Source organism: Phyllobates terribilis, unplaced genomic scaffold (assembly GCF_046119375.1).
Source record: "Phyllobates terribilis strain yellow unplaced genomic scaffold, ASM4611937v1 Scaffold_2__4_contigs__length_985480577, whole genome shotgun sequence".
Taxonomy (NCBI): domain Eukaryota; kingdom Metazoa; phylum Chordata; class Amphibia; order Anura; family Dendrobatidae; genus Phyllobates; species Phyllobates terribilis.
This window is the reverse complement of record NW_027362762.1, coordinates 380356356-380370164: the sequence shown is the minus strand read 5'-3', so window position 1 is coordinate 380370164 and position 13809 is coordinate 380356356. Positions and strand designations below refer to the sequence as shown.

At 44.1% G+C, this 13809-nt stretch overlaps 1 protein-coding gene across 6 annotated transcripts in view; it reads left to right on the top strand.

Annotated features, from left to right (window-relative positions):
* The window catches only part of NPAS2 (neuronal PAS domain protein 2), a 135298-nt gene that overhangs the window by 95121 nt on the left and 26368 nt on the right, over window positions 1-13809 (top strand). For all 6 annotated transcript variants that reach the window (XM_073664793.1, XM_073664791.1, XM_073664789.1 and 3 more), the window contains exons 13-14: window positions 5178-5313; window positions 7534-7637. In XM_073664793.1, the coding sequence (XP_073520894.1) occupies window positions 5178-5313; window positions 7534-7637 (240 nt within the window). The remainder of the gene's footprint in view (window positions 1-5177; window positions 5314-7533; window positions 7638-13809) is intronic.

Genomic DNA, 13809 nt, shown 5'->3' with positions numbered 1-13809 from the left:
ATTTCAATTAAAGGACTTTATTCTGGGTGTTTGTGTTTTTTTTAAATACTTTACTAGAAATTCATGGCGGTCATGTCTAATATTGGCGTGACCCCATGAATTTCGGGCTTAGGGCCAGCTGATAATGCCAAGCTGGCCTTAACCCCTTTATTACCCAGTGAGCCACCGCACCAGGGCCCTGGATGAGTTGGGTACAGCGCCAGAAGATGGCGCTTCTATGAACGCGCCATTTTCCGGGGCGGCTGCGGACTGCAATTTGCAGCGGGTGGGGCCCAGAAAGCTTGGGCCTCCCTGCGCTGCAGATTCCAGCCCCCAGCTGCCTAGTTGTACCTGGCTGGACACAAAAATAGGGCGAAGCTCCACGTATTTTTTTTTTAAATTCATGAAATTCATGGAATAATTAAGAAAAAAAGGGCTTCCCTATATTGTTGTGTCCGGCTAGGTACAAATAGGCAGCTGGTGGTTGGGGGCAGCCCGTTCCTGCCTGCTGTACCTGACTGGACACAAATATAGGGCGAAGCCCCGCATCAATTTTTTTTAATTATTTCATGAATTTCCTGAAATAATTAAAAAACAATTGACGTGGGGCTTCGCACTATATTTGTGTCCAGCCAGGTACAGCAGGCAGGAACGGGCTGCCCCCAACCACCAGCTGCCTATTTGTACCTGGTTGGACACAACAATATAGGGAAGCCCTTTTTTTCTTAATTATTCCATGAATTTCATGAAATAATTAAAAAAAAAAAAAAAACGTGGAGCTTCTCCCTATTTTTGTGGGGCACAGTAGGGCAATTTAAATAGCAGGATCAGGCTGATGGGAACTACTGCTCCCATCGAGCTGATCCTGCTGGCAGGAGTGGACGGGGGACAGACATAGGCCGATGGGAGTAGTAGTGTCACATCGGCCTATGTCTGCCTGCACGCACAGACACCGCGCACACCCGCACAAACATCGCGCAGACACCCCGCACACACTCGCACAGACACCCGCACACACACTAATCATGACCGGTCTGATGGTCTGGGAGGTGAGGCTGACCTGTGCGGCCGTGGGAAAGTTCATGTGAGTTCATGCAATGCAGTCAAGCATGAACTCACATGAACCCTCTGAGGGCACCGCGGCTACTTCAAATGAACAGCTGATCAGCATCACCTGATACCTCAGCTGTTCATTTGAAATAACCGGCGGGAAGGCGCAGCACAGAACGGGAAAGCCGGCGTTGAAGTCTTTTCATTGCCGGCTTCCCCGCCCGGGTCCTTCGCTCCCCGCTCCTTGGTGCTGTGCTCCCCGCCCGGTCCTAATTTTTACCGCGTGCCGGCTTTTAAACAATCAGGAGAATTCTCCCCCGCTGGGATGGCATTCTGATGACAGGCTGGATCGCGCTGCCATCCAACTTGTCATCCTTCACAGACACTGCAGAGCGCAGGCATTATGGGAACTTCCGATTCCGGTATTCGATATTGTAAAAGTATCGGAATTAAGTATCGGAATTCCGATACCACGAATATCGGCCGATACCCGATATTTCAGTATCGGAATGCTCAACACTAGTAATAATAATAATGTTTACAGTAAAAAAGAAAAAAGCCGGCACTAAACCTCATTAAATCAGGATCCACCAGTCCTCACTTCGAATCAAGTCGTAAGAAGCCCAATGGTCCGCGGTGCTTCACGAAAGCAAACAGTCCCATAAAGATAAATGAGGCATGAAGAAGAACGGTGGCACTCACCATGGGCTGGAACAAACGCCAATCTTTATTACAAAGAAAACATCAAGGAGCTGCGGGGACCAGAGGAATGCGGGGGAGTGTGCAGCTGGACTACAGCCATTTCGAGCTGGAATGCGTTTCTACTGGTCCACATCCCTTGATGTTTTCTTTGTAATAAAGATTGTCGTTTGTTCCAGCCCATGGTGAGTGCCACCGTTCTTCTTCATGCTTCATTTAACTTTATGGTAATAATAATAATATTAGCAATTAGTATTAGAAATGTAATATAGTTTTTCTGATTTGCTATGTCTCTTTTCTCATGTGCAGGCATTGCAGGACCTTAGGAATTCATGGTTATGACCACTGATATAGTGACAGCTAGTTGCTAGTGGTCATAACCATGGATACCTAAGGTCCTGCAATGCCTGCACATGAGAAAAGAGACATAGCAAATCAGAAAAACTATACTACATTTCTAATTCTAATTGCTAATATTATTATTATTACACCTACTACATATTAGGATAGGATGTTGGAGATGGGAATACCTTTTAAGCACTGAGGAATATATAGTTTATGATGTGGGAGAATGTTATATTGTTTTAATGACAACCATTTTAGCAGATCTCTGACTTGAGGAAAAATACAAACGCAGCCAGCAGATAAATATAAAATGATGTGGGACTAAATTGAAGTATCCCTTTGTAATCATAATACGCCTACGCCTATGGGTGGATTTTTTGTTGTGATATAAGCGCTGATGGCCTGTCATCTACTAGTTGTGCAAACAATTACTGTAGCTAGGTGTACTTTTCTCTTTGTAGTTGAAAAACTAGAAATGTAGTGATTTTTCAACTGAAAAATTGATACAATTATAAGGTTTTATTTTGTAGCAGTAATAAAAAATATATATGATTTCTCTAGTTGGATACCATTATTTAATTATATACTATCTATTTTCCTGGAAATTATTATGCATTATTATGCATTCATTTTCAATATAGGTTTCCTTGTTTTAGGCAGTGGGTCTCTGTCTAAAGGGAACCTGTCTCTTGATTCATTCTGCCCAAACCTTGTCCAGCATGAAGTAAAGCCTGGCGGCACGATTGCATACAGTAGGAATTGTGATCTAAATTGAGTGTTGATGTGTTCACTATGGGCAGAGTGAAGTAATCTGCCTGCAGAACAAAAAGATCAGGCGATTAAAGGGAACAGATCATGAGATTCATCCTGCCTGAACAATGGGCAGTATGAGTCTGATACTGGCTGTATTATTGCACCCTTGCACAGTATTGAACAACAAGGAAAAGAAACATGCCATATATACAGGGATCACCATAAAATGAAATTATAATTTTATTGATACAGAAACATAGCCAAAAAACAATTTAAAACCATTAAAAATTCATGAAATGACATGTAAAGTAAGCTTTGAACAGTATGTGTTAGTGCAGGTGTAGACGGCAGTATATTCTTTCATCTGAGAGAATCGGGTTAGTTATGCAAATGACACTTTGATCAAACTCTGGTCAGAGTTTGATCAGATTGTGACCACAGACACAGTGTGATCCGATTCTCTCAGATGAGAAGATGGAGAAAAAAAAATTCTCCATCTTCTCCTTTCTGTGAGGCCGTGATGAAGCCACATCTTTGAGTGGCAATACGCGTACGGCACTTGGGCATTTCCTTCCATAGTGGTCTGTTCTGTTTATTTTGACAGGTTACCTTTTTAGCCTTGATATATTATAGCAATGTTTAAGTATTTTATTTGATCATTGTGCAAGCAGTATAATACAATTAGGTTTACTATCTAGGTGATACATACCTTAACCTATATAGCAGTGTGTCTTTCCATTAGACTATATGTACATAGCCATTATATACTTATCTATCTTATACACTTTATATATTTAAACAAGACATCTGAATATATAATTACCATTTTTTGGAATGCACTATTGCACTTTCTTTATATCTGGCAGATAGACAAGATAGACTACAGTTTGCTTAAATTTGCATTGCTTACATCATGTTTTCTTAATATCATGCTGTATTTTCTAATGGGCTTTTTTGTATACTCAGGCAGATGATTTAAGAATATAGTGTTCCAGTCTGTCTAATTACTATGGCCTTTTTTGTTCCTTTTTAGTGGTTTTAATTTTTTTGTGTTGGTCTGTTAGCAATAAACTTACTTATTTTATATTAGAAAACAGAGGACATAGAGTTGAAGCTATTTCTAAAAAATAATACTTTATTGATTTTCATTAAAAATTATATTGCATGGCACATTATACATAACCAATAATAAATTAAAGTAAAACAGTGCACAGAACCCAGTAGAAGGGCAAGGAAAAACAACCTCAATTGCAGTTGATCAAAGAGCAACCTATACTTATGTGGAAAAACATGATATCACACAACCTATTTAGTACCACTCAATAGATTAGGTATGTGTGCACAAGGGTATGCAGAAATTATCTAAGTGAGACTAGGGACCTAGTCAGAAACAAAACCCCATAAGTATCTTCGTTTGTCCTCAAGGTGCACCAACGAGGGGCAAATATAGAGTAATGCAAAAAGGGGGATCAGAGTTCTAAGTGAACATATACAGTCCCATGGCGTGCACATCAGTTATCACATACAGTTAAGACCAATGTCAAGAAAATTAACAGAAAATTACCCATGACAAGCTGCAAGGGTGGATCTCCTGCCCAGACCCCAAACGCGCGCTTTCGCCGTCTTGCTTCCTCAGGGGGCAAACAAAGCAGCATTATATAAAACATGACATACCATCTAGAGTAAAAAATTATAGCATCAAAAACGCGATTAAAAATGCATGGAAAAAAACGCAAGTAACCTAATTTACCTGATAGATGCAGAAATGCTGCAGAAAATAAGCAACACCCAAAACTCACCAAAAATTCATCATGGGAACACAGCCTTAGGCCACTGCCCCACTATCAGTATTTGGTCAGTATTCAGTCAGTATTTTTTCTCAGGAGTGGGAGGCAAACCGGGAGTGGGTGATAAATGAAGAATTGGTGACTTGTTTCTATTATACCTTTTCTCTGATTGATCCTCACCTGGTTTTGACCCCCACCGACCGAAAATACTGACCGAATACTGACCAATAATATAATACTGATAGTGGGGCCATGGCCTAAATCTGAAATGCAGTGGCATTTCTGAGAAAACATACTTTGAAAGGCCGACCCTGGACTATCTCTCTCGGATGACTAGTGTTCTTTATGTCCATTCTTTTCATAAGATGGATCCATTACGGCATAATTCTAGGTCAGTGTGATGTTCTGCTTATGTTTCCAGAACTATAAAGTGAACGTACACCAGTAAGAATAAATAATCATAGTAATAGTAAGTAGATGATAGGGTACAGCCTTTATTCCGTGTGAAAGGTTAGACCAGCACATTATATAATCACTTTTTTCTTTTTTCCAACAAACGTTCAGGACAAAGACCTAAGTGTGGACAGTGAAAAGCATTTTAACATGCTTGAAGTCAGTGCCTCACAACTCAGTCGCAGTTGTTCCCCCTCTGTTTCCTCAAGGAGCTCACATATATCTTCTCAAACCGCAGAAGCTGCATGTAAGTAAAGAAGTGAAATGGAAGTGCATCAGGAGCAGATGATCACTAAGATAAGATGATCACTGTTTCAGAGTGTGAAACAACCAGATATGGAGAAGTGATATTTAATATTGCGCTTTAAACTTTTTGTGACATGCACCATGACATAAAAGGGAGATGCAAATGTCTGTCTGCTGCTAGCTTACAAATCTAAAAATCCATATCCCATCTTAGAATTACATATTATGGAAGACATTAATATTAATGTTGTGCAATAAGCAATGATGTTGCATAATCAGTATGGGTTACCAGTCTTCATGCACTGTAGTGGATACCGTATTTTTCAGACTATAAGACACACCAAACCATAAGGCTATGTTCACACATGTTGGATTTTTCGGCGCTTTTTTCTGAAGATTTTTATGCATATTTTCAGCTGCTTTTTGCAGTACCAGCAAAGTCTATGAGAAACCAGAATTCTTTGTTCACACATCATGTTTTTTTTTTGCTGTTGCGTATTTTGTGCCTTGGTTGGGTTTTTGGAAAACAGAGAATGTCACTTCTGTCAGTGTTTTTTCACCCATAGGAAGTAATGGGTGGTGAAAAAACTCTGAAAAAACGCATCAAAAATGCACCAAAATTTGCATCAGTGTTTTTTCAGCATTTTTGATGGCAAAATAGAATGGGGTTCTTTTATTTCACAGAACTGTATGTACATGCATAAATAGAAACAGAAGGACATGAAAAAAACGCACAAAAAATGCAGCAAAACCTGCGTTTTTTATGCAGCTGATTTCCCGCCAGAAATTAGGTTTTGCTGCAGATTTGTGACGTTGATAAACCCAACATGTGTGAACATAGCCTAAGACGCACCTAGGTTTTAGAGGAGAAAAGTAGAAAAAAAAATGAAAGCAAAAAATGTGGTCATGACTCACTGTTATGGGGGAGGGGGTCTGCTGCTGACACTGTTATAGGGGTAATGTTCCCCAATTCTGTACTAATATCCCCTATCCTGGTATATATATGCCCCCATCCTGGTATATATGGCCTCACCTTCCTGTTATACGTGGCCCTCATCCCCATCCTGGTATACATGGTCCCCCCATATGCATGGCACCCCCATTCTGGTATGCATGGCACCCCCATCCTGGTATGCATGGAACCCCCATCCTGGTATGCATGGCACCCTTATCCCCATCCTGGTATGCATAGCACCCCCATCCCCATCCTGCTATACATGGCACCACCACCCTGGTATGCATGGCTCCTCATCCTGGTATGCATGGCATCCCCATCCCCATCCTGGTATGCAAGGCGACTCCATCCCCACTCTGGTATGTATGGCACCCTCTTCCTGGTATGTATGGCACCCCCATCCTGGTATGCATGACACCCCCATCTTGGTATGCATGGCACCCTCATCCCCATCTTGGTATGCATGGCACCCCCATCCCCATCCTGGTATACATGGCACCACCATCCTGGTATACATGGCACTCCCATCCCCATCCTGGTATGCATGGCGACCCCATCCCCACCCTGGTATGAATGGCACCACCTTCCTGGCATGCATGGCACCCCCATCCAGGTATGCATGGCACCCCCATATTGGTATGCATGGCACCCCCATTCTGGTATGCATGGCACCCCCATATTGGCATGCATGGCACCCCCATCCCCATCACATTGCACACAAAAAAATAAACGATTCTACTCACCTTACTTCCCTCTGCTCCAGTGCTTCGTCCTGTTCTGCTGCCAGCAGCTGATCTCAGCATGTGAGCCGCGCATAACGTCACTGCTATGCACCCTCAGATGCTGAGATCAGCAACCAGAATAGTCACTGTTCCCCACGCCAGGACTATGGACGTGGGGAGCAGTGACTGTTCGCTCTCCTTAATAGTGCAAGCAGCTGCTGGGGAATCGCGTGTGCCCGCAATTAAAGAGCATGAATGTTCACTACTCCTCACGCCCATGGGAGTGGGGAGTAGTGAATATTCACGCTCTAATAGCTGGAACACGTGATCGCCCGGCCGCTGCAGGAAGCTAGCGGCTGCTGACACTGTGCGTGCTATTAAGGAGAATGAATATTCAGTGCTCCCTATGCCCATTTGTTGTTACATTTCAGCTAACGAACGTTCGTTACAATTGAAATTGGACATTTTTATCAACATTAGACTAATGTGTATAGGCATCCTTATATAAAAAGATTATCTAACAGCTAAAGTATTATTTTAACAGCTACACCTTCAAAGCAGACCTCAGGCATTAAGTCATTTGAAAGAGTTTCTAGTATTCAGCATGACGTTCCACTACAGAGAATGAATCAGCCCGCCCCAGTTCAGGTATGAATCTGTAATGGTTGATTCTAATGAAATAATATAAGTTTCTGAGTTACAGAATAATGTATCTACATTGTATCTTCTTTTGTGTTTTTTTGCCTTTATGAATAAGGGTTTAAGAGCTTGCGAGCTAGTAAATTTATCATTGCTTAGTATAATTCTTTGAAATGTAATTTGTTCTGCCATGATGCACTATTTCAACTATTTCATTTCAATTTGATTAACTTTATTCTATGGCTTTATTTAAATTTCATAAGTGAACAATATTATCCTATTAACACAATAGATCAGCAGCTACTTGGCAGGTAGAAATATTAAAAAAAATAAAAATAAAATTGTTAAATTGTTATGCAGGCTCTTAGGCTACCAGCAGAAAGTGGTGATCTTTTAAGTTGGAAATTTCAGCTTTTTATTGTTTCTTCTCTTAACATTGCTGAAACATTCTGTCTTTCTTTTTCAACCAACATATACTGTACATAAACATGGGCTCTCAGTAAAAGATAATGGGGATGATTAATCGAAACTGGTGTTTGCCAGTCTTGCTGGAGTAGAAGAGACCAACTGGAGCAGAAGAGAGACTTAATGAATTCTGCTTCTTATCACAGTGGCCTGCGCCTGTGTACCTTACCGGAAATGCTGGAGTAGCATTTCTGGTGTAGAAAATGCTAGTTTCATGAATTTGACAGGTGCGCATAGCCATGCCCTGTTCCGCTCCCAGCTTCTCCACAGCTCAACCGTTACGAGATTCAAATTGGCTTGAAGATGCCAAAAGTTGATAAAACTTTGCACAACTCCAGGTTTCACAAATTTTTTGCGACTTTTCAAATCTTTTATGCCACTTTTGTAGCAGAAAAGCTTTGATGAATTGCCACCTACGTTGTTAGTTCTGTTGCTTACTTATGCTTTCATCTTAAAGAAATGTGGCTAGAGGTGCATCTAAAGATACTATATCACCACTGATGAGGTGTGAGAATGGTAAAATATAATCATGGAATCATGGATAGTTAACAGCTGTAACTGGTGTTGGAAATTATCTAAAAATCAGATGATTCATTTCCTAGAGTGAGATAAGAGCCAGTTGGCCCTACAATATGCAAACCATTGTAACAGCAAGTAAACATTAAGGCCACATGCACACGTTCAGTATTTGGTCTGTATTTTACCTCAGTATATCTAAGCTAAAATCAGGAGTGGAACAGTCAAAGAAAAAGTATAATAGAAACACGTCACCACTTCTGTATTTATCACCCACTCTTGGTTTTGGCTTACAAATACTGAGGTAAAAAACTCACCAAATACTCAACGTGTGCACATGGCCTCAACCTATAAATCACCAATCTTGTTGAATTCCATACTTTGTTATTCTCAATTTTTTAAAGGAATCTACTGAGTATCTGACGCGCCCCCTGGGCCATGGGGTACCCGGAGCCGGGCCGGTAGATGCAGGGGGTTGTAGTCACTGTGGCGGTGACCCGGTCCGTGACCCAGGGCGGTCAATCCAAGGGGAATTTGTATATATGGGTTTTTATAATATCCGACTACGCCACCTGTGGAGTGCGGCCGACGAGGCCGCCACTGTGGAACAGTCCTCTGAAACTGATCGTTTGGCAGCAAGGGTGGTATAACTCCCCACAGGAAGAGTGTAGCTTCAGGGCAGTGTGTGTGGATGATGGTGGTTATTGTGCAGGGAGTCAGTAATAAACGCGGAGTCAATGGGATGCAGTCTCAGGTACTTTACTCACAGTTGTTTCATTCCAAGTCATCGCTGCAGATCACGACTTCCCAAGTCGTCCTGTGTTTACTCAGTGAGGGGCTCAGTCCACCCCCAGGTAGCTCCGGAGTACTTAGCAGGACCCCCTTCTGTGTGTCCTTTCACTGGCCTCTTCCCTGCACCTCACACCTAGTGACTCCAATCCGGTACCCGCGGGCCTTGGCGGGCGACGTATGTTCTGTCCCCTGGGTCCTATGTGGCTACCTTCTTAGTGAGACTGGTGTGGACTTTTGGCTAACGGTACATAAAGTGCTGCAGCCTCCGGTTTCTAGTTGAGCCTTGCAGTTCTCCACTAGTTGAGGGACCGGTTCCCCTTATCTGGCCTGACCCCTCTACCTCCTGGTAGCAGCGGGCATACGGGTGGTGGCTTCCTGCACAGCCCGTACCCCTAGGGTCCCTTCTCTTCCACTCCTGGAGCCTTTCCTGCTCCCTCTCCTCCTTGCTTCTCCTTCTCTTCAGACTTGGGCCTCCTGACTAGGCCCGCCTCTGGAGCAGAGCTCATACAGAGCCTCTGCTCCTGTCACTTTCCTCCTCTGACTGAACACTGATCTAAGATGGTTCCCTCTTTTATACAGCTTCCTTTCAAGTGCTCCCAGGGTCTACTTCCTCCACCCCATCCACTACATGTTTCCCCCTTTCTAGGTGGTTCCCCCCACTCCAGCCAGGGACTGTGCTCTCCCATAGGAGCAATCTCGCCCTGTCCCCCGGAAATGTGGTGTAGTGAATGCTGGTGTTAGGGTCCTGAGCTGTACTCCTTTCTTACCTGAGAGTGAGATAACACACCTCTGGGTGAGATGCAGTACCTCTGTGGCGACCAAACCCTCAGGGGTTTAATCCAGATACCTTTGAGATTAAATAAATGATGTCCGTAATCTTGAACCACCATTGATTTCAAGAATTACTGAAAAACTGACAAAACATTAAAAAAACACTCCTCCCATCAAAGTTTTTATCCTATTAATATACTGCAGTCATCATATTATATAGCACCGTGTACTTACAATTGCTTATTTTGCCTTTCTACCCAGCTAATTCTTCTCTTTTCTCTGTTTGTAGAAACAGGAAGTCTCTTTTCCCTGTACTTATCATTCCTTTCTTCAGCTCCTGACCCATATACTCCCTCGTCCCCCTGCCATAGACTTTTGCAGTGTCTCATGAGTCATGCTGGGAAAATTGACTTCCAGTTTCTACCCAGAGCATAGAATGATTCATCTAGTCAGTTTTTACTCATGTGATGTCATAGATCTAATGGAAAAGAGAAGAATTAACTGAATAGAAGGGCAAAATGAGCAATTGTAAGTACACAGTGCCATATACTGTATTTTTCGGACTATAAGACGCACCGGACCATAAGACGCACCCCAAATTTTAGGGTGGAAAATAGGAAAAAATAATTTTTTATAAGATGGGGGTCCGTCTTATAGTCTGAATAGGTATCTTACCTGGGGGGCGGTGGAGCTGGGGGTCACAGGAGGCTGGGTCCTTCAGGAAGCCGGCGGAAGTGTAGGCATGCTGGTACCTGGTGGCTGGGGATCTGGTGCCCTGCTACCTGGGGTGCTGGTGCTGGGGGCCTGGGGTGCTGGTGGCCTGGGGTGCTGGTGCTGGGGGCCTGGGGTGCTGGTGTGGGGGCCTGGGGTGCTAGTGCTGGGGGCCTGGGGTGCTGGTGCTGGGGGCCTGGGGTGCTGGTGCTGGGGGCCTGGGGTGCTGGTGCGGGGGCCTGGGTTGCTGGTGCCTGGCCTGGGGTGCTGGTGCCTGGCCTGGGGTGCTGGTGCCTGGCATGCTGGTGCTGGTGCCTGGCCTGGGGTGCTGGTGCAGGTGCCTGGCCTGGGGTGCAGGTGCCTGGCCTGGGGTGCTGGTGGAGCGGGATCGCAGGGCAACGGTCGGAACAAGAGGTGAGGCGGGCCGGTATCTGGCTGGGGGCCGGGCCTGGCCGGGTACCAGGGCCGGCGTATTGCTGTGAGCGGAGTTTGCAGAGCAGAGTGAGCGGCTTCCGGTGGCCGCGGCCATGTTCCTGAAACTGTGCTCTACAGGAAAATGTCCGCCGACTCGACAGAGCACATGCGCTGGCTCCGGCGGCCATTTTCCTGTAGAGCACAGCTTCAGGAACATGGCCGCGGCCACCGGAAGCCTCTCACTCTGCTTTGCTAACTCCGCTCACAGCAATACACCAGCCCCGGTACCCGGCCAGGCCCGGCCCCCAGCCAGATACCGGCCCGCCTCACCTCTTCTTCCGCCGCTGCCCTGCGATCCCGCTCCACCACCACCGGTAAGTTGCGTTCGGACCATAAGGCGCACCCCCCATTTTCCTCCCAAATTTGTGGGAAAAAAAGTGCGTCTTATGGTCCGAAAAATACGGTAATATGATCACTGCAATATATTAAGAGGATAAAAACTTTGATGGCAGGAGTAGTGCTTCTTTAGTAATAACAGCCCTTGGAAATAATTGTTAATGTGCTTAGAATGTGGTGTGTATCTATGACACATTAGATCAATTTCACTGCTTTTCACTTTAAAGGGAACAAGACAGCAGGTGTATGCTGCCCGATCCAAGAGGCAGCATTTATCAGGCCATGGCTGTATGATCTCATGCATACAGTGCTGGCCAAAAGTATTGGCACCCCTGCAATTCTGTCAGATAATACTCAGTTTCTTCCTGAAAATGATTGCAATCACAAATTCTTTGATATTATTCTCTTCATTTAATTTGTCTTCAATGAAAAAAACACAAAAAGTATTGCCCTAAAGCCAAATTGGATATAATTCCACACCAAGCCTAAAAAAGGGGGTGGACAAAAGTATTGGCACCCTTTAAAAAATCATGTGATGCTTCTCTAATTCGTGTAATTAACAGCACCTGTAACTTACCTGTGGCACCTAACAGGTGTTGGCAATAACTAAATCACACTTACAGCCAGTTAACATGGATTAAAGTTGACTCAACCTCTGTCCTGTGTCCTTGTGTGCACCACATTGAGCATGGAGAAAAGAAAGAAGACCAAAGAACTGTCTGAGGACTTGAGAAACCAAATTGTGAGGAAGCATGAGCAATCTCAAGGCTACAAGTCCATCTCCAAAGACCTGAATGTTCCTGTGTCTTCCGTGCGCAGTGTCATCAAGAAGTTTAAAGCCCATGGCACTGTGGCTAACCTCCCTAGATGTGGACGGAAAAGAAAAATTGACGAGAGATTTCAACGCTAGATTGTGCGGATGATGGCTAAAGAACCTTGACTAACATCCAAACAAGTTCAAGCTGCCCTGCAGTCCGAGGGTACAACAGTGTCAACCCGTACTATCCGTCGGCGTCTGAATGAAAAGGGACTGTATGGTAGGATACCCAGGAAGACCCCACTTCTTACCCCGAGACATAAAAAAGCCAGGCTGGAATTTGCCAAAACTTACCTGAGAAAGCCTAAAACGTTTTGGAAGAATGTTCTCTGGTCAGATGAGACAAAAGTAGAGCTTTTTGGTAAAAAGCATTAACATAGAGTGTACTGGAAAAAAAAAGAGGCATTCAAAGAAAAGAACACGGTCCCTACAGTCAAACATGGCGGAGGTTCCCTGATGTTTTGGGGTTGCTTTGCTGCCTCTGGCACTGGACTGCTTGACCGTGTGCATGGCATTATGAAGTCTGAAGACTACCAACAAATTTTGCAGCATAATGTAGGGTCCAGTGTGAGAAAGCTGGGTCTCCCTCAGAGGTCATGGGTCTTCCAGAAGGAGAATGACCCAAAACACACTTCCAAAAGCACTATAAAATGGTTTGAGAGAAAGGACTGGAGACTTCTAAGATGGCCAGCAATGAGTCCAGACCTGAATCTCATAGAACACCTGTGGAGAGATCTCAAAATGGCAGTTTGGAGAAGGCACCCTTCAAATATCAGGGACCTGGAGCAGTTTGCCAAAGAAGAATGGTCTACAATTCCAGCAGAGCATTGTAAGAAACTCATTGATGGTTACCAGAAGCCGTTGTTCACAGTTATTTTGGCTAAAGTTGTGCAACCAAGTATTAGGCTGAGGGTGCTAATACTTTTGTCCGGCCCTTTTTTGGAGTTTTGTGTGAAATGATCAATGATTTGATTTTTGCTTCATTCTCTTTTGTGTTTTTTCCTTGCAAGCAAATTAAATGAAGAGAATAAGACCAAAGAATTTGTGATTGCAATCATTTTCAGGAAGAAACTGAGTATTATCTGACAGAATTGCAGGGGTGCCAATACTTTTGGCCAGCACTGTATATGTTTAACTCTGAAATGCTGCGGCGTTTAAAAAAAAAATATAGTTTGAAAACCACCGCACAGGAGACTAGTCGGGCAGGTGGGTTCCCAGCGACTTCTCCCCTGGAGTGATAGGGCTCCCCCTATATACGCTCGCAGAGAGCGATCTGTCAGTTACTGGCAGCGGGCAGGG